The sequence below is a fragment of the Cotesia typhae genome, unplaced genomic scaffold (assembly GCF_013202065.1).
Source record: "Cotesia typhae breed Kobodo isofemale line unplaced genomic scaffold, CoteBio_Ctyphae contig_11, whole genome shotgun sequence".
NCBI classification, from domain to species: domain Eukaryota; kingdom Metazoa; phylum Arthropoda; class Insecta; order Hymenoptera; family Braconidae; genus Cotesia; species Cotesia typhae.
In genome coordinates, this window is record NW_027423711.1 from 1,499,779 (window position 1) to 1,526,479 (window position 26,701).

At 28.7% G+C, this 26,701-nt stretch overlaps 3 protein-coding genes and 1 long non-coding RNA gene across 11 annotated transcripts; 1 reads left to right on the top strand and 3 right to left on the bottom strand.

The window, feature by feature from the left end:
• Positions 1–65: 65 nt before the first annotated feature.
• LOC141525862 (single Ig IL-1-related receptor) lies at positions 66–13,156 on the bottom strand. Its single transcript, XM_074240549.1, has 9 exons — positions 13,035–13,156; positions 12,047–12,337; positions 11,194–11,863; positions 3,158–3,339; positions 2,592–2,805; positions 1,811–1,944; positions 1,039–1,203; positions 818–955; positions 66–732 (listed from the first exon to the last, which is right to left on the bottom strand). Exons 3-9 carry the CDS (start codon positions 11,442–11,444, stop codon positions 269–271), a joined length of 1,548 nt encoding a protein of 515 aa, XP_074096650.1. The 5' UTR covers positions 11,445–11,863; positions 12,047–12,337; positions 13,035–13,156; the 3' UTR covers positions 66–268.
• Positions 3,662–7,289, bottom strand: LOC141525917 (uncharacterized). 4 transcript variants are annotated; one of them, XR_012478922.1, is made up of 3 exons: positions 6,773–7,289; positions 5,171–6,673; positions 3,662–5,103 (listed from the first exon to the last, which is right to left on the bottom strand). It is a non-coding gene; the product is annotated as an uncharacterized LOC141525917 (long non-coding RNA). The 4 variants fall into 4 exon arrangements; XR_012478921.1 differs by having other exon boundaries at positions 6,769–7,289; XR_012478923.1 differs by having other exon boundaries at positions 5,171–5,831; positions 5,897–7,289.
• Positions 13,157–15,914: 2,758 nt separating the features above from the next.
• Lapsyn (Leucine-rich repeat activity-regulated protein at synapses) lies at positions 15,915–22,477 on the top strand. 4 transcript variants are annotated; one of them, XM_074240593.1, is made up of 4 exons: positions 15,915–16,396; positions 16,489–16,715; positions 20,418–20,658; positions 21,088–22,477. In XM_074240593.1, exons 3-4 carry the CDS (start codon positions 20,434–20,436, stop codon positions 21,940–21,942), a joined length of 1,080 nt encoding a protein of 359 aa, XP_074096694.1. In that variant the 5' UTR covers positions 15,915–16,396; positions 16,489–16,715; positions 20,418–20,433; the 3' UTR covers positions 21,943–22,477. The 4 variants fall into 4 exon arrangements, with proteins under 4 accessions (XP_074096694.1, XP_074096703.1, XP_074096717.1 ...); XM_074240616.1 differs by lacking the exons at positions 15,915–16,396; positions 16,489–16,715 and adding exons at positions 17,041–17,534; positions 17,602–17,884; XM_074240602.1 differs by lacking the exons at positions 15,915–16,396; positions 16,489–16,715 and adding an exon at positions 16,732–17,007.
• Positions 22,393–26,691, bottom strand: LOC141525868 (uncharacterized). 2 transcript variants are annotated; one of them, XM_074240560.1, is made up of 8 exons: positions 26,504–26,691; positions 26,285–26,424; positions 26,150–26,218; positions 25,267–25,311; positions 25,010–25,144; positions 23,182–23,925; positions 22,989–23,109; positions 22,393–22,708 (listed from the first exon to the last, which is right to left on the bottom strand). In XM_074240560.1, the coding sequence occupies exons 1-8, from the start codon at positions 26,600–26,602 to the stop codon at positions 22,571–22,573; spliced, it is 1,491 nt and encodes a 496-aa protein (XP_074096661.1). In that variant the 5' UTR covers positions 26,603–26,691; the 3' UTR covers positions 22,393–22,570. The 2 variants fall into 2 exon arrangements, with proteins under 2 accessions (XP_074096661.1, XP_074096668.1); XM_074240567.1 differs by lacking the exon at positions 25,267–25,311.
• Positions 26,692–26,701: the final 10 nt, after the last annotated feature.

Genomic DNA, 26,701 nt, shown 5'->3' on the forward strand with positions numbered 1-26,701 from the left:
AGATAAATAATTTCAGAAGTTAAATAATAAATAAAACAAAAAAATTTTTCAGTTAACTTACATCATACGCTAACACTTACGCATATATTTTGATATTTACAAAAAATTTTACCGTCTTACAAAATTATCATAATACTATAATAATCATAAAAGTCATAATAATAATAATAATTGTTATAATAATAATATAACAATGAATCTACAATGTTATAGTAAGTAAAAAAAATATTTAATATGAAACACGACATAAAAAGTGTATAAAAAACATTTACACGAGCACCTCTAAGCTCTCACGCGATTGAGTCTTTTGCGGTGTCGATTTAGTATTATTTTGTACAATCATAGCAACAGATTGACACCTCGATTGAAAGTCTGGTGACGATTGTTTAGATACAGATCTCACGGGAGGTAACGCCAATCTGAGTCTGCACCAGAATTTGTAGCTGCCAATATCGTTTTCGGAATCAACTTTCCATCTCAGTATAGTCATTTTATTAAGAACAATTCCGTCTGCACAAGCGGCATCAATACAGTGTCCAGTAGACTTTGCAAAAGTCGCGACGTTGGATAGTTCATTTAAAATAATTACTATAACTTGGTTTGATATTAGAGACAGCTGTTTCAGTGCTTGAGTTACAGTTGTGTCTGTCCATTCATTTTGAAGAGCATTTGGACTTAATATTACGATTACTCTGCGAGAAGACGATGCATTCGTTCCGATTTCCAAATTCCCTAACAATTAAGTAAAATTTAGTAAAAATTTTTAAATTTATAAATTCACTTTCAATTTTAAAATATTACCACCAAAAATACTCACAATTACGAGTTATGTGGGTTAATTCAAGTGTTGTACATTTATAATGGTATTTTGTCTTTAAAGTGGGTATCAATGTGTTGACGGCGAGTGCTGCATCTTTTTCATGATAACACACTAATGCATCGATTTCCTTACCATCTATAAAAAAAGGAAAAAAAAACAAATTTGTTTATTATTAAATGATTATCATTCTTAACAGTGTAAATAATTAGTTCACTTACCGTTCTCTTCATTGTACTGAAATTTATTGCGACAAAATACAGCCATCGATAGCCAGCACCGAATGAAAAATGCTCCAATTGAGACAAATAATACGAGACCAAGAACAGCAAATAGCAGAGCTTTTCTCCAAGAGCCGGAGCGAGCACCAACGTCAAAATGAGGTTCTATTAAACGAGAAAAATAAAAAATCTTTTATTAAAAAATTGATGTGACGTTTTCATTGCTGTCGCTTTTCGTTGCTACGGTGACCACTATGGCAACGGTTACTATAACAGCGATAACCATGCACTGAAAAAAGAATTATCTTGAATCAAGAGAAAAATTCTTGAACCAGGAACATAATTTTGAAGAGTTTTATTGACTTGAATCAAGACGAAAAATTTTAAATCGAGTAAAATTTACTTAATCCAAGAAAAATTTCTTAGTTAAAGAATTTTTCTAGTTAAATCAAGATAATAAAATTCTTCAAAATTATTTACTTGATTCAAGTAAATTTTTTTTTCTGTGTAGCAACGATTACCGTAGCAAAGGTTACTATGGAAACGATTACTATAGCAACAGTTACCATGACAACGGCTAAATATTAATGAATTAAATTTGTAAAAATATTGATTAGTTAAATTATCGATAATAAACATCGATTTTCTAGTAAAAATAAAAATGAAATTATAATGATTATCATTATACAATTGTTTTAATGTAAATTTATTTTTATCTTATTCTTTGAATGCGTAGAAGGAAGTTTTGTTAAAAATAAAAGAACATAATTACCTCGACGATAAATGTAAGCTGATAGCGTCATCTCCTCATCCGCGCCGTTGCTGATTCGGCATTCATATTCGCCATAATCCTCAGCTATCGTTGATTCAATTTCCAAGTAAGCCCCAACAATTTGATCGTCTTCTCTGTAGGCAATAATAATTTAAATGAATTATATTTTAATAAATTATACATAACAATAAAAATAAAAATAAAAATAAAGTTTAAATAAATATATAGACGTAGATGTAATAAATTTACAAAAATACATAGCAATTACTAACTATAATCTTTTATATCTCGATCAAGTATGTAATGAATTTTAGAGTAAAAAATAAAATATGTAGGAAAAAAAAAGGAGCTTAAGAAGAAATAAATAAAAAGTAAAAACGAGAAGAGACGCGGTTAAGGGAGAATGATGATGCGAAGATGCTTGCAAAAGAGAATACCAAATAAAATAAAACATCAGGACGATTGTAAAAGTGAAGAAGAGAAAGAGAGAGGGTGGAGGAGGAGAGCGGGAAGGGGAGAGGGAGAAATAAAATAACCGGAGGAACGGAAGAACGTAGCAAAGCTATCATTAGTGTAATGACGGAGCGCACCGGCCCGATGAGAGATTTCCAACTTCTTGTCGAGTTCTCTCTCCTTCACCCGCTAGTGACTCGAGAAATTTGTCCTCGAGAAGTAAACTATAATTAATAAAAAAATGAAAAAAAGCTGAGAAAAAAAGTTGAGACAAAAGAACCGATCGCACGAGAATAAATACACTCAAGGTGTACTAAATAATAATTACCTCGATACACGGTGTTTGGATATTCTTCCGCTACTTAAAAAAGTAATATTGCTGTCAGACTTTGCCCAAGTAACTGAATTTTTAGCGTCTGGTAAATCAACTTTGCCTAAGTAAGCTTCGCAAAAGAGTCGAGCCGCATCTCCAAGAGGTACTAACTGAGATATTGGTTTATACGTCGGTAATGGCTTTCCCGTATAACCACTTGAGTCTTCTCCTGATTAAAGATAAAACACATGACATGGTTAAAACTTATTCAAACTATTTTAAGAGTCAAAAATATTAAATATTTTTTATCGTTAATAACAAAATATTTTGAGCTAATTTTATTTTAATAATAATACACAGAAAAAAAAAATTTCTTGAATCAAGAAAATTGTAAGGAAGACCGAAGTTATTTTGGAGCAAGAAGAAATTTTCTTGGCTTTGAAAATTTCTTGAACGAATTAAAATTTTTTTAAGATTTTTCCTTAAGATTTTTTTGATTTAAGAAAATTTATGCTTGACTCAAGACTTTATTTCTTTCTGTGTAATAATAATAATAATAATAATAACCAATTTATACATACCAACAATTCCCAAAGTGATATCACTAGATAAAGTATCGGTGTCATTTCTGGCTCTGCATGAGTAAATTCCAGCATCAGAAATTCTAGCAGCACGTGTGTAAATTGTTTGATTGGCACTCTCAGGGAACAAAATAAAATGACTGGATGCCCCTGGCCAAGGGTAGGGTCGATCATCCTTATACCTGCAAGCACACATAGGAATAATAGCTTAGAACAGAGTAGATAATATAATAATCGTGAAAAAAGAAATATGTAAAAACAGTTTTTTTTCAAGACTTTACTACGCTGACTGTCGATCGACCTCTTTATCGTCACAAATTACATATATCTAGAGCTTTCCGAGAACAGCGCACATGTTCTCAAGTCTTACGCTTATAGCACATAAATGTACGATATAGACATCGACATGCACACTTATCATCTTCATACATACAAATACAAATACATATTCATACAAAAATGTTGGTGTTTTTACCAGGTAAAAAATAATCGGGTGGCTAATAATTTCTTTTTCTTTTTTTTTTTTTTTTTTTTTTTTTTTTTTTTTACTATACCTACAGACTAAAGGCTAATTTTATTTGTTCGTATCGTCTACTATACAGTATTCTCACGTCATTAAGTCGTCAGTTGTATTTCCGGCCAATTGACTGCATCGAGATGCACTTTGTTGCGTGCGTGTGTTCGCCCTCCTGTATTATATGTGTACTTTACTCTTTTCTTATTCTACTCTTCTCTACTCGGCTGCTCTTCTGTATTTATAATGCCAAAGTCTGAGAAATAATAATATAATATATGAAGAAGGTATAACATAATAACATAACACAAGTCAGTATATAAGAAGAATATGAAGAAAATAAAAAAGCAAATATGCATACGTATCCATCTATATATATTGAAATAAAAATAAGGTAGTGTGGAGGCAAGTAGAAATATAGGGTTGAGGACAGCATGGCGAACTCACAAGTTTAATAAGTTTTTTTCCTTATTTCTAAAACGATTCTACGAAGAGAAAAGTGGAAGATTGCCCTCTACGCTTTGCTTGTTTCAAATGGAACGTATGAAGTACATATATAGGGTTTATATTTATATATATATATACATATATATATATATACATTTATATACATATAAGTAGAACGTATGGCCTCACTCATCAATTATTTTCGGCAATTCGTGGAAGAGGTGAGCCGTTCACCAGAAAATAAGTTACTAAAAAAAAATAAAATGAAAAAATTATAGCAAAAAATAACAAGTAATAATAGTAATGATAATAATAGCGATAATAACAATGAAAATAGTTTTATGAGGATAAGAAATAATAATGAAGAAAATATTATTATAATGTTTATTAGAGCAGAAAAGACGTTTTTAAATTATCGGACAATTGTTTTTAAATAACCAACTTGGGAGTAGAGTAAGTAGTATTATAGAGTGTACTGAGGACATTTTTCTCTTAGTTGGTGTTTCTTTTTTATAAATTGTTGTTATTATTTCAATAACAACAGCAACAGCAGCAGAAATAACCAATCGTCGAGGTCGAGTGCAATTGCGCACGTTGCCAGTTCAAAAGCTACGATAATTGTCTTCTGGAAAGGGATAATTGGTCCCTGCGTGAGAAGTCACAGAGCTCTGCTCTTCCTCGCGGATTACTTGGAAGACTAACTCAACTCTCCTTTGACTTCCTTCAATATCATCCGCCTCTTGACTGCTCTTGTACTCAGCTCTTATACTCTCGATAGCAATATAAATCCTTTCATTTATATATATATATATATATATATATATATATATAGGTTGTATAGTAGTATATATCTGTATCTGGACATATAAAGCCAGCTCGAGGACCATCGATTTGATTTCTTTGTGAACAAGTTCTTCCTGATGTTATCGGTCTTGCTAATTTGCGTCTGGTCCAGTCGACGATTTACAATAAAAAATAAAGGACCCTAAAAATAAGGTAAAAAAGAAGATTAGAAAGGATTCGAAGGACAAAATAAAATAAAATAAACTCACGTGATACGTGAAGGATGAACTACTATACTGCTACTACAGAACTCTTTAAGCTCGGCATTTCCGTCTACTCTTTTAATCTATATTTTTTACTTGTTAGCGACGTTCAGGTATTTCATACTTTCTCGCACTCACAACAGGCCTTATTACAGACTTCTAGGAAATCTTGTTGCGTGCATGCTTGCGCCATTTTCTCATTACATTACATTTATCGACATCAGTATAGAACATCATTTCGCAAAAGTTGACATAATCACATACGCTTAGAAAAAAAATTTAACAAATCAATAAAAACACAACTAAAACTACCGTCTAACTACTCACTACATAAATGACAATAAATGTAACGCTAGAAATAAAAAAAAAAAAAAAAAAATACTAAACATATAAATAAACAAAATAACAACTTAAATGTTAACGGGAATAATCTTCTCCGTTAACTGATTTTTTGTCGACTCTTATTTTCTCGGTTTTTATTTATCAATTTTTTACAAATCCCCCTGGACTTGTCTCCGCGATTACCGTTTGAATTGGATCTCCAAGCGCCTAAATGGGAAAATCAACTTTTTAAAAACGAGTCTTGCTTTTTAAAAATTATTTTGTCGTTTTATTTATTTACAGTTCAGTGAGCGAACTCAGTCTGGATCTGAATTTAAACCTGGAACTAAACTGAACGGTTAGGTCTAGACTAAGCAACTCATCTCTAGATTAGACCTACAAAGTACTAACCAACATTATTGAAGCAAGATTAAAAGGCCAAGAGGTTTAACGTGAATACACAGGAAAAAAGGTTCACTTGAGCCAAGAAAATATTTTTCTTCCTAATTATTTTCTTGAGCAAAAAAAAAAAATTTTTTTTTGACGCAAGAAATTTCACTTATTCCAACTAAATTAATTCTCGTGCTTTAAGAAATACGTATCTTGATTCAAGAAAATTTTTTTAAGTCAAGAAAATCTTCTTGTTTTGAAAAAATTCAGCCTCTTGCTCCAAAAAATTTAGTTCTTGATAGAAGAAAATTTTTTTGCCTTGAGAAAATTTCTCTCTTGCTCCAAAAAATTAAATATCTCGATAGAAGTAAAATTTCATTAATATTTTTATTGACTAAGGTGTAAAATGGAAAGATCAAATAATATTGAATCATTCTTTTTCGCTCAATATGAATAATTGCACGCTAAAATAATATAAAATGGGTATCAATTATTCAAGAGAAAAATTTTCTCAAGATGAGAAAATTTTTTTCTCAACTGAAGTAGGTGACGCTGCTTCCCTAAAGTATCTAAAAATCTTGATCAAATATAAAAATTTATTGTATCAAGTATTTATGATAATTTGAATTAAGAAAAAATTATTTCCACCAAGAATAGAATTTCAAGAAAAATTTTTACTTCGGCCAATACAACTTCGGTCTTCCTTCAGGGACCCGAAAATTTTCTTGAGCCAAGAAAATTTTTTTTCTGTGTAAAAAAAAATAATTTAAAACCCCACAAGTACCGACAGTATGTCACCTAAAACAAAAAGACAATAGAGTTTGTTTTGCTGAATAGAACGCCGGTAATGCGATTAAGAAAACATAAATGTCTGCTAACTGCAAACTACTTACTCACACATCAGAGTAACACAAAGGGCACGAGAATTCACAATAAGTGAAGGAGGAGGAGGTGGTGAGGCGACAACGCATGCGCACTTTGCCTTTAAGAGTTCCGCGAATCGAACATCGACGTTCGATCCGGCAAAAATGCGATCGTTGGATTTCCTAATAAGTATCCGCCACCAACACCACTGTCATCAACACCATCAACATCATCACCTTCTCATTCTTTCTTCTTCTTCATCATATACACAACTGAACAATATAAATATAAATAACTATAAAACTGCTAGAGAACAACAAATATATTGCTTCCATATTAAAATTGTCAATATCAATTGCATTGTCATCTTCCTATTGCTAATTTTACATTACTGCAAACTTTAGCGCTTAGCTCATGTATATGTAATATGCACATGCAGATATTAGTATGTAACACGTAAAACTATAAGACTAGACGTTGTTTTTCGCAATAAAACAATGACTACAGGCTGTGATCGAGGGTTTGTACATGCGACACGACGCTTTTACACACATACTCACATATCACTGAAAAAGAAAGGGTTGAGCCAGAGAGTCAGAGTCAGAGCATTAACATGTAAACGTACGTAGCAAATTGTCCAGCGGAAACACGTATTCCGGTATTAGTTTTTTTTCCTTTTATTTTTTAAACCTTTTTTTTAACCACACACACTAACGGATAGGATTTAAGATTCATCATTTACATCGTATCGCTCTTTTATAACAAAATAATTTATGACTCAATTGTTGCCCGGGTTTTTATCCTTTTATTCATCAGTATATTATTTAGTTATAAATTAGTTTAAAATGCGAATTCACGTACATAAAACTCTCGAAAAAAAGATGTCGAGGAGACCCGAGAATTCGTCAAGAAACAAAAACTTTGGGATTCGAACCGGTCTACAGGTCGAAAAACCTCGTTCTTTACTCAACATTACAAACTCTTTTGGACACAATCGACATATCTTAAATAAAACAAACACAACTCTTCCTTTGTCGCATCATTTTTCTTGTAGTCTATTTGTGTTTGTATTATTTTTACATATATGTGTATAATAAACCCCGTACGGATGACTTTAAACACAGTAATATGAAAAAATAAAAAAATTCTTGAAGTAGTTTACTATTGTCATCATATATATATAATAGATGTAGATGTCTTTAAACTTGTTAGAGATCTTGTGCGCGGTTTTCTCCAACACATGTTACATCACATGTGAGTGACTCACGTTCTTTAACGAGCCTTCTTCCTAACTACTTGTTTAGTTTCATGTGTCTAATCATGCGATATAAGATCATTTAAAGTTTTGGTCTTATATTTAAATACCTGCTAACTAACAATTTTATTTCGTTAATTATTTTGTTTTTAAAATCCGTCCTTACATAACACAAACAATGTTATACCTAATTATAATGATCAATCTTATGTTTTTTTACAACCTCGTAATTTAATTTTAAACCATCATTTTTTTTAATTATTCTCACACTCACAGCTTTTAATTGTTAAATATTATGCATGTATATGTGTATAAATGTATATAATAAACTAAAGACATACATAATACATATTTGCGGACACGATATATAGAGTTGGAAAATAACTTTCCTCGAAGTCATTATCGTTACACTATTATTTCGAATTGTCGAGTTTTATTTTATAACATGAAATGGATCTTTTTTTTTTTCCTCGTTATTTTATCCTTTTCCTTTTTTTGTTATTATTATGTACGTATTTTTTTCATTATTTTGTACCCGTCGCTGGACACGCCAGTATCATTACAATGATAGGGGACCTCGAGTCGCATCTATATTAAATCCAAAAACCATATATGTGTATATTCATATATAATAACAGCAACCGCATTTACAAATTACAAATACAAAAGACAATAACGAAATTGATCAAATAAAATAAAATAAAATATTTATATCGGATTTGTATCTCCATGTTCATCTGTCTATCGGAACATGCTGTAGCACACATATAACAAGATCGTAACATTGTTGGACCGCTAAAACCAGAATGAGAAAGAAAAGAAGAAAGAAAGAGACGGTGATTTTTCGTTTAGATAACGAGGTATCTTTGCTGGCGTAGTACAAGCCGATGTGACCCTTCAGCATAGATATAGACGTGTAACAGGTGTCGGGGATTCCTCTTCCCACCCTTTTATTCTCTTCTCTGATACAAGTAGTATTATATGTGGTATGTGGTATATAGACTCTACATTTAGTCAATTCGTTGAGAGTACGAGCCTGAGGTTCTTCCCAGCAAAGAAATTGAATCGTGCCATTTATTTATCCCGCATGCCACCGGCATTGACCATTCCATACCGTAGGTAGAAATATTTTTTCAAATAAAAGGTCTGGTTTCAAATCTCCAAGATCTTTTATTAAAATTAAGTCTTGAAATGGCTAAGATCTAACCGCTTAGCTGGATATTTTAATATCTTGATTTTAAATTACATCTAAACGAAAAATTGCATATAATAATGATACTGAAATCAGCAAACACCTGAAAATTTAAAAAAAAAAAAATAAAGTACCAAGTAAATTAAAAAAAAAAAAAGTAAAATTTTTTTTCCAGTAATTTATCTGTTTAAGAAACCCTTAAAAATGTCAAATATGTAACTTACTTCTTCTTACACCTGGATTAATGTGAGATAAGTCTAGACAACAGGATATTAGACAAAGCTAACAGAATTGTCCTATCCATTTGTCCATTTTAGACGAGTTAATAGAATAAGATTTGTCTAGTACCGGAGCTTTAAAAAATTTTTTACAAGGACAGGCGTCTTGAAAGAATAGAAAGGGAGTCAATGAGAAGTAAATATATATATATATATATATATATATATATATATATATATATATATATATATATATATATATATATATATATATATGTATTTATGTGCTGGTATACAACATATACATATACATATTATATTATACGGTAAAGCTAGAAAGAAAAAGAAATCTTACTACCACGAAGCAGCTCAAGCGATTCTCTTTGTTCTGATGGACTTTCCGACTATCCTGGCAGGGGTTTTCAAATCCAATTCTTTCTCGCTTACTCATACTCTTTTTCCCATCTCATCTGAGTTATAGCAGACTTCTCTTACCACACACAGCGGTACGTGGTACAGGACAGTCGCTCTGCTTGGATCTCAGATACAGTAACCCACACACAAACACATACACGCAGTGTCACACGGTCTTTTTCATTCTGGTTCATTCCCGAGGCATTGCGGTCGGGTCTACTCGAGAACTCCCGCAGAGATTTTAACTTGACAATACGTTGCTCTCTTGACACAACCTTTGACGCGATTCGTCCAGGTACTTCTCACCGGTATTAAAATTCTCCGAAAAATATCCATTTCATTTCATAAAACATTTTACGGATTTTTCCACGGTTTTTAGGCACGTACGAACAGGTATTTTTTTTGTCTCTAAAAAATTTTTTTTAATATTATACATTCCTACATATAAATGTATATACAATTGTGGTCATTAATTTAAACGTTTTTAATATTATTGGAAAATAGCCGTTTGTAAAATAAAATGTTTATTAACTCCAAATGTGGAAATCAGTTGATGTCATTTGTAAAATTAGTTGTAAATAAAAAATGATATTGATGAAATTAACGAAATTGAAATTTCAACAAATATAAATTTAGTCATTTAAAAAATAGCGAAAAACAAAAATCTATAGCTACGTGAATTTAATCAATTTTTACTGCAGAAACTTGTAAAATTAGCCGATTGTAAATTTTGTGAAATTTAAAATTAGCCGTTTCTAAATCTCTCGTAATTCTTTAAAGGATCGACGGATCAAAAAACAATTTGAGGCATTTAAAAAGACTTCCATAAATTTAGTTTTTCTAAAAATTAGAGCAGATTCGACAGATTCATTTAAAAGTTATAAGAAGTTTAAAAACGGCTAATTTTTAATTTCATTTTAATGATTGAATTTATATTTGGTGAAATTTCCATTTCGCTAATTTCATTAATATTATTTTTTATTTGCGACTAATTTTACAAATAGCTATTTTCAAGTAAGCTTAAAAACATACTTAAATTAATGACCACGATTGTAGGAATATTTATAGAGAGAGCTACTGATGTAATTGATAAATAAATTTAAGTGCATCAGAAGAAATAGCATCAGGTGACGGTGCGATGACTCATTAGCTCAAGAGTTGAGCTACTTGTCGACTATTGCGAAAAAGTATAAAAAAAACTCGGTACTCTGGCAAATAACTATTGTCATTATTGTTTTTGTTGTTATTATTATCACCACCAGCGTCATCATAATTATAGGTATATGTATATTCATACCGATAATACAATACAGTTGCGCAAGTATTAAAAAAGTTAAATATAGCCATAAAATAAAAATGATTACTCATTACTTACCATTCAATGCTCCTGTAACCACGTAAACAACAGTGTATTGCTTTAAACGCTCCTATATTAGCATACTCGGTGGTAACAACTTCTTTAGTGAATCTGAGACCACCCAGCAATTTATCGAACTTGTGCGCTGAGCAGTAGTCTTCGAGTTCATCGTCACGTGAAGGTGGAGATCCGCCAATAACTACTGCAACTATACTAAACACTACGATTAAAGTTTTAATGCACCACGATGAAATTCTTCTACTTGTCATTATTGAATTTTCTTCTTTCTATTTTATTTAATAATAATATTAAAAATTTAATCCTATATTTGTCTTCCACCGTAAATATTTGACAGTAATAATTATTAAGTATAATATTTGACAGACATTTTTATTTTAGGCGGCAAACATCCTCTGAATTCTAAAAATGATTTTTTTTTCGCAGGATCACGACTTTCTTATGTTTACTTGGTTTAAACTTATAACCAAGATATACTCAATGTTTGTCTATTTGCCGTGACACCGTCGTGGTCGTTGATCGTCGCTTGTTTGCACACGCGATATGTAGTCTTCACTTCAAGCCTTTTAAATAATCTTCACTGACACTTTTAAATATTATCGAGACTCCGGAAACAATAATTTTGTTATTGTTCTTTGTCAGCACACTTAACCCTTGTCGATTAAATCTTCTGTAATTTAATTTTGCATGTAAGGAAGACAAGTTAATATTTATAATTACATGTAATTATTACATTGGTTTGGTTAATTATAACACGAAGCACTAACGACACTAACAATTTTAAAATGTTTCATCATAATAATGATAATTTTTATTGACGGAGAACAAAAATAAATAAAATAATAAGTGTTACCTAGTTGAAATATTATATCGCGAAAAATAGCATTGGCTGACGGTAGCACCTCACCGAGTGAACGTTGACGTGCAACTGAACCAAACCAAAGTATAACTCACTGACAAAAGCAACGCCGGGTGAGTATAGCGTGGCTAGCAACTGTCGAAACCGGTAGGTTAGCGTGTACGGACTTGTCTGATTCTTGTAACCCGCGCAGTATAATGATTACTCAGTTTCAGCCAATCAGATTTCTTCATACAAATTCGTCCAGGTGTGGAACTCTTAGTTTTTGAATTTATCTTCATTTTTCTGCAAAAAATATTTATGACATTAAAGTTAGCTGTCACTTCACAATTATTTTAATTTTTTTAAACAAATAAATTATAGCAAAAAAAAAATTATTAAAAAAATGGACTTGTCGAAATTTTAATAAATTAAAAATACAATTTTTTAAAAATAATTTTTTAGAACAAATTTTTTTATCAAAGATAATTAAAAAATTATCAAGTGACAGCTAACTTTAATGTCATAAAATATTTAAAAATTAAGTTAGCTGATATCTAAAAATTTTTAGAATTTTTTTTTATTATTGAAAAAATCTTAACAAAAAATTTTAATTTATAAAAAACTTGAAAAGCTCCAAGTGTAATTAAAAAAAAATATTTTTATAATACTGAAGTTAGCGGTCAGCTGTCAATTTTAAAAATTTTTTTTAAAAATTAACTACAATAAAAAAATGCTTCTAAAAATTTTCACTTGTAATTTTTATGAATTTTCACATGTGGAACTTTTTAATTAAATTTTTTTGTAATAATTTAATAGCTATAAAATTCCAAAAAAATTATAATATCTGTCAACTTCAGTGTTATATATTTATTAGTTCTAATTTAATAAATGAAAAATAATCAAAAAATTTTTGAACAACGACTAATTTTAGTATTATAAAAATATTAAATTTTATTATTATTAAACACAAAAAAAATCACCACTAAATTAATAAACTTACCCTATCATTATCACGGTTAATTTTTCTAATCTATAAATGATAACTTTCTGATAGATTGCTGGTAGTCGAACAACCGGATTGTGTCGCCACCTAGAGAAAAAAGAATTGAACTTTGAAACTGTCAGTAACCTGCCAATCGATATTTATTTTATCGACAGGTATCTTCTCTAATCGACATTCAAATTACGAATGAAGTATATATAAAGAGAAAATTTATTCGTGGTATGTACATTATGCAATATTTGATGAATTTTTAATGAAAGAATTTAACTTATTGCTGGTTCCAGCTGTTTAAACTTAAATATTTGAATTTTTTATAAACACTGATAATTCTTCGAAATTATTAACTGAGAAGAAATACTAAGAACAGATAATAGTATGAACATGAATGAAACATAATAGATATTGCAATCGTAATTCGATGGGATCATATAAATTTTAATCTTTAAATATTATAACTGAGATCAGCAAAAAAGCATATGTTAGCATTAAATGTCGTCTTACATGTCTCGCTTTCAATTTCAATTCACATTGAATCATATTTGTATGTCGCGCAAAAGGTCAAGTTTTTCTGATAAACTTATACATATTTATCAATCATTGAGAAAAAAAAATCATAGTAGATGATTTAAAAGAATAGAATTTCAACCAATGTTTTTTTTTCTTAAGTGATTATTAAATAAATTTACCTATCAAATTTCTTAAAATTTCGGTAATTATTTACAAATGGGGTCAATCCATGTTAAGCCATGTTAAGTATTGTTTTCTTTTCTTTTTTTTTTTTTTTTTAATCAAAATAATCAACTTTAAAAAAAAAAAAAAAAAAAGCTATTGAAATCTTTATTTTTTTTCTGTCACGACATTATTTATGATAAATGCACCGTAAAAACAAGCAGAGTCAAATAAAAATTTGAAAATATTAATTTTTCACCTAGTTATGGCCCAAAATGGGGTGTTCCCCACTTGCAAATTTATTTGTTTATTTACACTTAGGCCCAACAGCTATTGCCATTAACAGAGCCACTAATAATAATTGTAATTACAATGAGTTAAATAATTACCAAAATTTCTTCCTCTAGCCAAAATTTTTATGTAAAAATAAGAATAAATGATATAATATTGCTAATTGCTTCTAATAACAAAACTCTAAACTAGTCTCACGTTTCGCGATTTAATTCCTGTAGTAAAGAAATTACAATAAGTGAATAATTAAACGAAAAAGCGACAAGTTGTAGCATTTATATACGTACACAAGTATCAGCAATTGACCTACTTGTCGTCTAAGATTTTCACTGTAATTATTATTTAAATTATTACCTAAGGGTTACTACAGCGTATGCATATCAAGCAGTTCCAGTTTACATGCTTTTGTACCATTAATACAGCACTTAAACATCAACTACTTTCTTATAGCTACAACATTAAATTACCCCAATTAAGTAGACAAAACCCAAATACTAGACTTTTAAAATGATAACATAAGACGCAATATTTTTTTTGCGTTGTTTTCTTTGAGAATTCAATAGCATCCGTTCAATATCACCAATGACGCAGTATTTTTCCGTCTATTCCTGGAATAGACGTTGTATGTAATGTGGTCCTTTCTATATTGGTTGTAGGACTGTATAATATCTCTTCCACTTACAAATACATGCATAACTGAATCAATTCCATCCATACATGAAATTCTAACATCAGTATATTAATGTGCTTGTATACAAAGGATATAAATTAAGTGTAGGAGTAAGCTGAAGCTATGATGGTGGTGTATGGTAGGACATAATACATAACAATGTAGGACAATGGAGCACGAGTTCTTGGCTCGTGAGTCTCGGGAGTGATCGGCATGGATCGTAGGATAGAAGCATAACTTTTTTCCGACCAATAGGAAGTGCTGGCTGAAGGACAACAAAGGCGGGAATCCGTTTCCCCTGGTATTCAGCGTATCAGCAGACCCTAGAATGGGAAGTTCCAGGTGGATTAATACAATGAAAACTAAAAAATGGTATAGTAAGTAGAAAAAAATAAAAGAGGGTCCTTTTTCCCTTCAGTACTTACTTACATCATCAATAATACTGAAGTTACCAGTCAGTTGTTAATTTAAAAAATTTTTTTAATAAATCAATTATAATAAAAAAATTCATGAAAATAAATTTAGCAGATTTTTAATAATTTTTAGAATTTTTTTTTAACAAATAAATTAGGGCAAAAAAAAATTGACATTTAGAAATTAAAAAAAATTAAAAATCCAATTTTTTGGAACTAATTTTTTTATTAAATAAAATTTAAAAATTCTCTAATGACTCCTAATTTTAATGAAAATTAACTTAGCAGATAGTTGACAATTTTTAGGATTTTTTTTAACAAATAAATTATAGCAAAAAAAAAAATTAGGAAAAAAAATTAACATTTAGAAATTAAAAAAAATTAAAAATCCAATTTTTTAAAAATAATTTTTTTTTAAATAAAATTTAAAAATTCTCTAATGACTGCTAATTTTAATAAAAATTAACTTAACAGATAGTTGACAATTTTAAGAATTTTTGTTACAAATAAATTATGGCAAAAAAAAAAATTTATAAAAATAATTGACATTTAGAAATTTTAAAAACATATGCAATTTTTTAAAAATAATTTTTTGGAGCAAATTTATTTATTAAAAAAAATTATCAAGTGTCAGTTAACTTTAATGTCATAAAAAATGCTACTAAAAATTTTTTCACTTGTAATTTTTATTAATTTTCACATGTGAAAGTTTTTAATAAATTTCTTTAAAATAATTTAATTACTACAAAATTCTAAAAAATTTTTTCAATGTCTGTCAACTTCAGTATTATCATCATCATCATTTATTAGTGTTAATGTACGTATATACTCACTAATACTTAGACAAAAACAACAGGCACGTGACTTGGTCCACTACAAGTAAAATTGCAACCCTTCGTGAGTGGAATAGAACGTGTAGGAGCTCCACCGGGCACCGTCGACCGGCAATCGCATCGGGCTGCTGCGTGCCGCTTAACGGTGTCGCTGTTCAGTGTTGTGTCCGTTGCCTGGCACTGGCATTCTTACCGTACACTTTCGAGTTTAGAGTGTAGTATTCTGTTCCAGTCGCGGTGCTTGCTTGTCGGCTGGGAGCTATTGTACTGTTATGTTCCTTCCTACCCAACGTTCAACGCTTCACTTTACTTAACTGGAGAGTTTTGTGCTGTAGGTAGTACTATACGGTATGGCTATGGTGTAGTAGTGAATAGTAGTACCAGATAGAGAAGTGGAGTCATACGAAACGAGGGTGGGAGAAAAAGAGATTCGAAGGCTTTGCCGGCGTTGTGCCGCGTCAGTCTTTGGAGCCTGCAAGAATAGTAATGAAATCTTTACTCTTTAAAAAATAACTTAGGTGTTACGTGTTCCGTTGTTTACCTTGTTAAATAATTCATGATTTTATTTGTTTCAGTTTTGTTGTTGTTTTATAATTATCAATATCAACAATATTGATACCGGTGGTGAATTATTACGACGAATCCTTGAGATTTTTTTGAATGATGGTGAAGGACTCGCTGAAGATTTTCAAACTGACGCCTGTATGATGAAATTTCCTCAAGCGATAATTATAAATAATGAAACTGTTTTTAATATTTTATGCTGCGTATCGATAAAAGTATAAAAAATACAAGTATAAAGGTGAGTTGATTATGATCAGGGTGAAAAATTAAGTGCAACTCCTCTTTGTTTGTAGCTTACGTGCTGGCTATCTCATTAGTGACGTGTGTTATATTTTGTTGTGCGTGTGGATTTGAATTTATATGTGTTGGTAAGGATATTGGAGTGCAGACCAGATGTTAAAATAAAGATTTCCTCCATATACATAAATAATATATATCTTAAATTTTTTCCATGCCATGCATTATATTATAAATACAAAAAATATATATTATATTTATAAAAAGAAGGTATAGGAAAAAAATGTTGCTTGGTAAGTTGATTTTGATCGAGTGTATAAAGAAGAACTAGTTTGTTGTATTTATTTAAATGTTTATTTTATTAGTACGTGTTGCAATAGATTAGCATGATGATGAAGATTTAGAATTTATATTTCAGAGAGATCAGAGAGGCTTACCGCATCTGTGTATTATAATCTTTTTAAATCTATTGCAGTAGCTCTCGAGATATGTATTCGGTGTTAAACACGTGGCTCCATTTTAAAATCTAAACAAATGTGAATTGATATATAAGCACGCGTATATATGTATATATAAATATATAAACAGTTATTCAGAAGACTATGTATATGTAATCACTTCTCAGCATTAAGATTCGGAAAAATCCGTATGGGTTTTTTTTTTTTCTTCTTCACACTTTACATCATACGTGTGACTAATTTTACGTGACGGCTAGCTTCATATAGTGAAACACATATATTAAAAACAAATTCTTTTGACTCATTTTTCCATATTTTAATCTGCTCTAGAAATATGTTTGTTTTAAATGTCGGAAGCTAAGGTATTTATAAAACTTTAATAGCCGAGTGTTCTATTTTTTTAATTGTGTTATGATTTATTAATTGCAGATATCTGTTACTCGTCAATTTAGAAACTCAAACTTTAAATATCTTGAATCCAAGATGGAAAACTGAGAATATTAATCAATGTTGCCTTGGTAATCCACTTGAGGCTAAATATATGCTAATAATAACAAATATTGGTCAAATACGACCAATAATTCAAATTCTATACATAATTGGCTTGTTAAATATTTAATATAAATTATCTGTTAATTCAAATGGATTTATGGCATTATTTTCAAGTGATTGATTGATAGTTTTATTGATATTGGTATAACTAACAATAAATGTAAGCTTCTTACACATATTGCAGTACATAAATATATGGGTGGATGTTGTTAAGGTTGATAAGTATAACAGGTGTACGTGGAATGATTCATGAAAGATCGAATCGAGGATTGTTTTATGTTATAGACTACTCCAGACAGTCGAAACAACTCATTTGTACGACGTGCGTACTATATAAATCGACGTTGTAATAATATTTAAATGTTTCGGAGTTTATTTATGTATATACTGATGTACTACCGTACATACACGGTATTTATACGAGTGTAGTTTGTATATGCCCAACATACCGCATGTTTAAGTATAATAGCAGCCGGAATATGTTTTAAGCGATGTCATTATACACTTTTGATTTTTTTTAAATTTATATTTTTGTGATTTTTTTAGATGACTTGATGACATCTTTGATTGAGTAGGTCATTAGTTGTCTTATCGTCAATGGTGTATCTAATCTTCTTCGAAGATTATTTTCTCAGTGACGCTTAATGATAACAATTTCAGTTCAAATGACATCTTATTTTCTTCGCCTATTTTTGTATTTTCACGTCAACAATTAAATCTTGAAGACTCTTAATAATTTATTTGGCCTTCGGTATTGAAAGCTTGGGCATTTAAAATTTTTATGGTTTTTAAAAAATTATAATTTTTAAAAGTAATTAAAATTTAATGAAAAACTTTAAGAAGTCATTATTCAATTTTTGATGGAAAATTAAAAGTAAAAGACAAATTTTGATTGATTTTTACTTTTTTTAAATGAAGAATATAGAATACTCCGAAAATTTCAACGATTTAAACTTTTAGTTACCTAGCCATCGTTATTTTTTGCTCAAATTTTTGTAATTTCACGTCAATAGTTAAATCTTAGAAAATTTTAATAATTTATTTTGTCTTCGGCATTGAAAGCTTGGACATTTAAAATTTTTATGGTTTTTAAAAAATTATAATTTTTTAAAGTAATTAAAATTTGATGAAAAACTTTAAGAAGTCATTATTTAATTTTTGATGAAAAATTAAAAGTAAGAGACAAATTTTGATTGATTTTTATAGAATACTCCGAAAATTTCTACGATTTCAACTTTTAGTTTCCTAGCCATAGTTATTTTTGCTCAAATTTTTTCAGTAGTAAACTAGTCACTATTACGGAATGTACAAATCGCTGTTTGACACGTCAAAGTGGCTCTTACAAACTTGGAGTAGCTTATATTACTATTTAAAAAAATAATTTGTAAAATTTATTTTCTCAAGTTTAATTAGTGAAATTGAGAACTGTTATTTTTTATTCATAAACCTTCTTTTAAGACAAATGTCCTTGTTATATTTTTAATTGCGCTCTAGATGAAAGTACGTCTGAGTGTGAAAATCATGAATAAATTAACAACTTGTCCGTTTCCTGAAATAGCGCATTGTTATAAATTCACCAATTAACTGCCCGTTGTCATACATATAAGATTCCTAAGAATAATAATGAAATATTATTCATAGAAATCTGTTGTTGATAAAATACTATAAATAGAAAAAAAATATGATAAATGAGCGATCATTAAAAGTTTCTGTTGAAACATTTGAAAGTTACAATAAAAATAGCCGAAAAAAATGACCTTTCATTTTTAAATGATTTTCAATAGCGTAGGCCGAGTATGCTTTGTCATAGACGATAACTTTTTCCAAAGCTAGATAATATGAAACTACTTTACCTAGGTGTGTACAAAATGATGTATATGTAAGTGAAGTTTGAGTGATTAGTCATTTAAAACACAGCAAGTCTTTACAAAATAGGTGTGACTAATTAAGAAAATGTGTCAGGCTTAGAGCGAAAAAATCGTACAAAGATTATTGATAAACAATTATTGTTATCTTTGCACAGAGTTTAAAAATGACTTATCCGCGTTACGTGATATTTGTAAAATAATTTAAACACTTAATACTACTTGGAGCACTATTATTTTTTTTTTTCGTTTCCCATTTCGTTTTTTATCATTTTTTTTATATTATTTGTTTCCTGAGGATAAACTTAAGCCATAGTCTGTGTTGCTCTTGAAAGTCGTCTCGACTTGTACGATAAATCCTATTTTTGAAACACATAAGTGAGTGCTCCAAGGTTCACCGGTACGGCCAGTTTTCTTCTTTTTGCTTTTTCATTTTATTTAAAAATTCCCCTCAGTCTTTTTTATTATTTATATCACTCTCATGATTTTTATAATTGTTTTTTAATTTTTTAATTTTCTTTAACAAAAAAATTATTTTAAAAAAATTGCGTTTTTAATTTTATTAAATTTTTACGAGTCAATTTTTTTAATAATTTTTTTTTTTGCAATAATTTATTTATTAAAGACAATTTTTTAATTTTTTAATTTTCTTTAACAAAAAAATTATTTAAATAAAATTGCATTTTTAATTTTATTAAATTTCTATAAGTCAATTTTTTTAATAATTTTATTAATTATTTATTTATAAAAGACAATTAAAAAATTGTCAAGTGACAGCTAAATTAATCATAATTATTATTAATAGAAAATTTATATTGTTTGTTGCAGATAATAAGGGGCGAATATGGCATCAATAATATCTTCATTTATATACATTTATTTTATATTGACGATTTCACAAACGTCTGCAGCACCCGATAACAGTGGCTTTTACTTCGGCCCACCGATAACAGATCGGGATCCTTCTATAAAAAAATGTCGGCACCGTAAAGTGTTTGGAATGATACAAGTCATGTGTGCTGATCTAAATCTCAAACAAATTCCCCCAAATCTTCAGTCGAATATTCAGGTTTGTACTAAAAATAATATTTTTTTTTTTTTAAATTTTGTTTGAATAAACTTTATATTTTAATGGATTTTATAAATAACTACTATTAATATAAATAAAATTTTTGATAGAAAAAAAAGTTAACAAATTGTTCTTCAAAATGAAAATCTTTCCGTCTCTAGCGTTAACAACTTTCTGAATAATTAAATTCAAGTTAACTGTGTAAGAAACTAATAATCCAAAAGATCAAGTAAAGTCTCGTAAGTTTATGAAGTGAATTTAAATGCAAGTTAATATTTAATTTAATCAATACGGAGGATTACTCACAGCTCAAGAGGTCACGAGTTATAGCGTCTAGTAGTTTTATAAATCTGTTCTTAAATACAATACAATTAATTTAATTATTCAATACAATGCTTAATAATAATTGTGTTTACATTAATGTTTCAGGACCTCGAATTTTCCGGTAATCGATTGAGAGAATTAAATAACAATACACTCCTGCCATACACAAGTTTATCGTACGTTTATTTTGTGGATAATTTTATCAGTAGTATAGAAGACGGTGCATTTATAGAACTAAAAAACCTCCAAGTGTTAGATCTTACGACAAATGCAATAACTGGGTTTCCAAAAAATGTTTTGTCACTACCACAATTGAGAAGTTTATATTTGAGTGATAATAAACTTAAGGATGATGCTCTAGAGCCAATATCATCATTAGAAGATTCAAATGTTGAGCTGTTGGATTTATCGAAAAATTTATTGACTAAATTACCTCCAGCGCGTGCTTTTACTCACTTAAAAGAGCTCAATGTCTCTGCAAATTCAATATCAACTATAAAAGCTTCTGACGTTAGTGCATTTTGTTCTCTGCACACTCTCGACCTTTCGAAGAATCTCCTCACGTTTGATGATTCCTGCAAGTGCTTGGAATTAAATGCTTGGATTAAATTCCGTAAAATAAAAATTTTACCTCAAAAAATTATTTGCGACAGCAGTACTATCAATACTGATAAATGTTCTGAAACACAGACACCGGAACAATTGATCTCTAATGAAACGCTAAAAGCATATGATAATTGTAAAAATAATATTGTAATGCACAACCAAATGATTAGGACCCGTACTACGTGGATTGTTGTGTCTTCGTGTTTAATTGTTATCATAATTGCATTAATAGTAATTTTCTTAATATATAAACGCAATGCAAAGCGTAAATTTCGTAATAAAAAAGAATTGGCGACGTCTCATCAGGTTAATGACGAATTACTTAATGTCAATAGTATTAATGACAAAAAATAATAATAATAATAATAATAATAATACTGTTCTTATGGTGATTATTATTACTATTATTAATTTATAAATTATTTTTGTTTATGTATATTATATATTTTTTGTACAAATCTATCTTATAATTATTTATTCGTAGTGTTAATTTATTTTGTGATGTAATAAAAATGAGTGAGTATTTGTATTTAAAAATGAACAAATATCTATACGTAAATATGTGTATAAACTTATTATTATTATGGATATGTACAGACGTACATACATTTGTAACATGATATAAGATTTTAATCAAACGAGACGGAGTTGAATTCAAACTCAGTTATATAAGAGGTATCCACACTATCCGTCCTTTCTACTCATCAAATTCATTATTCTTATTGCAACACCCGCTGAAAATAAAATTACTATTGTATTAATTTTGACAACTGAATTTATTATTCAGGATTATAAAGTAGCGTGTTGTGTTTTATCTACTTTTTTTTTATTCAACTCTGAGATAAAATGTACAAAAGTGTTAAAAAATAAAATTAATTATATCAATCAATACTTTGTTTATTCCATTTCTTAATCTTGCACTATTTTTTAAAAATCTGTAATTTTCATTAATTTAATTAATTATTTTTTTATTATCACACGATTATATTGAATGTAAGCTGTTAACGTAAAGTTTTAATTTTTTGTAAATATCTTTGGGTAATTCAAATGCCGAGAGTCTATGAAGCATTTGCCTACGAAAATGGTTGTATAATCCTTTCCAAGAGCGATGAGTTAGATACTGAAAAAAATTTCATTAACTTATTTTAAAATTATAACAGAATTTAATGGAAGTAAAAATAAATTGTTACTCTCATATTTTTATGATAAAGTTAATTAATTCGATTATATTTAATATATTTTGAAAGATTTCAAATTGATTTTATGCTTTTTATAGCTTCAGATAGTTTTTGGCAATAATTAATTTAATAAATTAAGTTTCCTGAATTTTTATGACTATGTTCGATTTTTTAAAGAAAAATATGTATTTTTTATATATTCTATACTGTTATTAAACTTACACCATCCTCGATCAACTGTTTAAAAGTATTCTCGCTTCCTACTTGGTCAATTTTATCGTTCTTTATCAACCACCAAAATATTCCGATTTCTTCCGACGTCGAGTAGTATTCACCTTTATGACTAAAAATAAATCAAAACTATATAGCATTATATTTGAGAGATCAATTACATATTTTAAATAAATGAACAAACCCTCGGAAATTCTTAAACTTTTCTACAATACTTTGATGATCATCTAACCACTTTGCATGAATTGGGTTAATCAGTTCAGCTTCTGACGAATTGTTAGGATTATCAACATGATTATCTAAGGTATCAGGGAAATTTGAATCGGTATTAAATTGAAAATTGTTCCGATGTGTCTCTTGTGTATTACACTCAGTTTTATCTGGAGCCATTTGTTGTTGAAGCTCTTCATTTGTATTTGCTTCCGACCCGATAATTTCATTAGGAACCTTATTAAGTAATTTCTTATTTCTTGTTGACTTTTTTTTTCGACGGATTTTATCAGTGCTTGTCTCTTTTCCGGATTCATCATCGGACGTAGGAGGAGAACATAGATATGTCGTTCTATTCATAAAAATCATTGTTTTTTTTTTACTTAAATTCTCAGATTTTTCTAATGGCTCTTCAGATTTTCCTGGTTGATCCTCGCCATCGTCAGTTAGATCATCATCACTTGTAGAACTTAAGGTGATTGTCTCGAGTACTATTTTCCTTTTTTTATTATTTTTTTGTGAATCCTCACCACTTTCACTGTTGGATGAATCCACCCGATCATTCCACTGTCTTTTTGCATTATTGTGACTTGTGTACCTCCTTATGGTCTCATTATCGGAATTGGGTACAATATCATCGTTATCATCACTTTGAAAAGTTTCATTTACGAGTGAATGTGACGGAGATTGTCTTTTTTCCACTTCTTCGACAGTTTCTCTGAAATAAAAAAAAATTGATTAGAGAAGTTGAGAATTACTCGTGACTGCAGAATGTTTTTGATTATTTATTTATGTCAATGACCTTTAAATTATTGATAGTGTTATAAATTGTAAACATTTGGAGCTGTATTATCTACTATTATTTATTTATGAACTGGTTGACGTTGAGAATTTTGTACACATGTATTGTTGTACTTTAGAATTTTTAGTAATGATTGTTGGTATGATTTGTATTAGAATTTATTGATGGTCTTTTCACCTGATCCTTATTACATAAAACATTGATTGTTTATCGGCTCTACACGGAAAAAAGTAATCTGTAATAAATAATAGTCGATTTATAATAAGTAATGATCAACTGCTAAAAATTACTATTTCAATCAGTAAAATCGTGATTTTAATAATCACTATGTAACATTTATCATTTAAATGCTACAATTTATTCTTTACATGGAAGAAAATACTATTTCAAACAGTAATATTCGCTATTTGAATGTCTAAAATGTTAAAGTATAATAATTAAGAATTTTGACTTTGATATTTATCATTTGGTACCTAAAAAATAATCGCATGATATGTAAAAAGTATAAAATACAGTTACTAAATTTATAATACAAGCAACGTCGATATTTACAAAGTAAAATGGTAAATTTTAAACGCAACGCTAAAAATTAAACTATAATTATTGACTTGCTTGGATTGGTAAAATATGTATTTTAAGAGTAAAATTTTTGCTGTTTCAAATGTTAAATTCTCCCAGAGTGAGACCCTTTTCTCTTCATCCGAGTTCCCCTTCTCATAGTATGGACTATATATTGAAATGGCAATTTTCACTGTTTGAAACTGTAATTTTTTAAGATGACAGAGTCGTTATTTATTATAGTAACAGCTATCAATCACTTATTTTCGATATTAAATTATAAATTGTGGCTTTTACACTTTCTGCATTAAGTTCCGAGTGAATTTTACAGTTTACTTTTTTCCGTGTAGAAATACAGTTGTATTAAAACATTCTGTTGAATAATACAATATAATTCAAAAATAAATTTGAATCCACTAAAAAATTTATGTATCAAATATACCTCATCGCAGTTAAATTCCTGTCACTTGTTTCATCAAGTACTTCCTCATCAGTCTCTTCATCAGTTACTTCATTTTCCACATATAAAAGATCAGGTGATTCTCCTAGGCATTTATCTTCAAAAAACATATTACCCCTGAAATTTTGAAAAAAAATAATTTATAAATCAAAAATATAATTCAACAATTAAATAAACCAAGCTTATGTTGGTTTATTTAATTGTTGAGCTTATGCTTTGATTGCTAATTTTATTTATACATTTGGTCATTGATAATGTCTCCCTCGGAAGCCATGGTTGCTGTACTAAAGAACAAACTTATGAATTAAAAAAATAAAAAACAATGAGAATACTAAAACATAAATTTGGTAATTATTTGCAAGTGGGGTCCACCTTATTTTTGACCATATCTAGGTGAAAAATTAACATTTTTTTATTAGGTTTGTTTTTCTGGTGCACTTATGATAAAAAATATCGTGGAAGAAAAAAATAAAGATTTCGATAGCTTTTTTTTTGTCTTCAAAAATTGGAAAAAATTTTGGCTCTCATGTTTTTGGATAAAATTTCTATTTTATCTTTTTTCGATATATTTTTCTTTGGAAAGTATATAAAAATATGAACAATGTAAAAAAAAAGTTGAATATCAAAATTTTCTAAAAAATTATAAATTTTTTTGAAAATTTGTTAAAACTGTCGTAATCAACTTTTTTTTTTAATCGTTAATTTTTTGATGCATATTTCTAAAAATAATGTATCAAAATTTTCAAAAAATATTCCGTTCAAAAAAATAACACTGAAGTTAACAGATATTAAAAATTTTTGGAAATTTTAAAGCAATTAAAATATTAAAAAAATTTAATTAAAAAGTTTAACACGTGAAAATTAATAAAAATTACAAGTGAAAACTTTTAGAAGCATTTCCTTATTGTAATTAATTTGTTAAAAAATTTTTTTAATTGACAGCTGACCGGTAACTTCAGTATTATAATTTTTTTCATTATAATTTAATTGTTATAAAAATCTAGAAAATTATTCCAAAATTAGTATTATTCAAAAAAATGAAAATAAAAATAGTGGATTTCACTTGTAAATAATTACCATAAAAAACAAATTATTTATATTCTATATAAATAACTTCATTACCTCAATTCATCGGAGGAGTTGTTTTCGTTATTGTTATTTTCTGTTATACTTTCAAGAATATTTTTTAAACTAAAACAGAATTTTAAATGAGAAATAATTTGACAAGAAATTTAATTAAGTCATTAAATTGATTACCAGTAATTTTGTGCATCGACCAGCGAGTCACTCTCAATACTATCTTGGATATATTTAAGAGTGTAACAAATGTCTGTGTTAATAATTGTCATTGCTTCAGTATTAAATTTATCCGGTAATGAAACTTTGCCACCATATTGCTGTAATTGAAATATTTTTATTATAAATTTAATATTTATTTTTGAAGAATTACTATTGTGTACATTTCGAATTACTAACCTCTATTTTGCGCGCGAATTCAAAGTATTGACGATGGTCAAAACCTATCAAGTTGAACAGCATTGATTTTCTATTTGAGGTAAATAATTTATCTGACATTTTTTATTTAAATTATTCACAAGCCAATCATTTAAAACTTTAATTAATAATTAAACTAAATGCTTATATATAAACAGACAACACCATCATTTTATAAAC

Excerpts from the sequence above, each read along its gene's own strand:
- LOC141525862 (XM_074240549.1), bottom strand. The coding sequence starts at position 11,444 with ATGACAAGTAGAAGAATTTCATCGTGGTGCATTAAAACTTTAATCGTA. Across the intron at positions 3,340-11,193 it reads GGTTACAGGAGCATTGAATG|GTATAAGGATGATCGACCCT; the intron begins GTAAGTAATGAG and ends GTGTGCTTGCAG. Across the intron at positions 1,204-1,810 it reads AGCTTACATTTATCGTCGAG|AACCTCATTTTGACGTTGGT; the intron begins GTAATTATGTTC and ends CTCGTTTAATAG.
- Lapsyn (XM_074240593.1), top strand. The coding sequence starts at position 20,434 with ATGGCATCAATAATATCTTCATTTATATACATTTATTTTATATTGACG. Across the intron at positions 20,659-21,087 it reads ATCTTCAGTCGAATATTCAG|GACCTCGAATTTTCCGGTAA; the intron begins GTTTGTACTAAA and ends TTAATGTTTCAG.
- LOC141525868 (XM_074240560.1), bottom strand. The coding sequence starts at position 26,602 with ATGTCAGATAAATTATTTACCTCAAATAGAAAATCAATGCTGTTCAAC. Across the intron at positions 23,926-25,009 it reads AGGAATTTAACTGCGATGAG|AGAAACTGTCGAAGAAGTGG; the intron begins GTATATTTGATA and ends TTTTTATTTCAG. Across the intron at positions 22,709-22,988 it reads AACAGTTGATCGAGGATGGT|TATCTAACTCATCGCTCTTG; the intron begins GTAAGTTTAATA and ends AATTTTTTTCAG.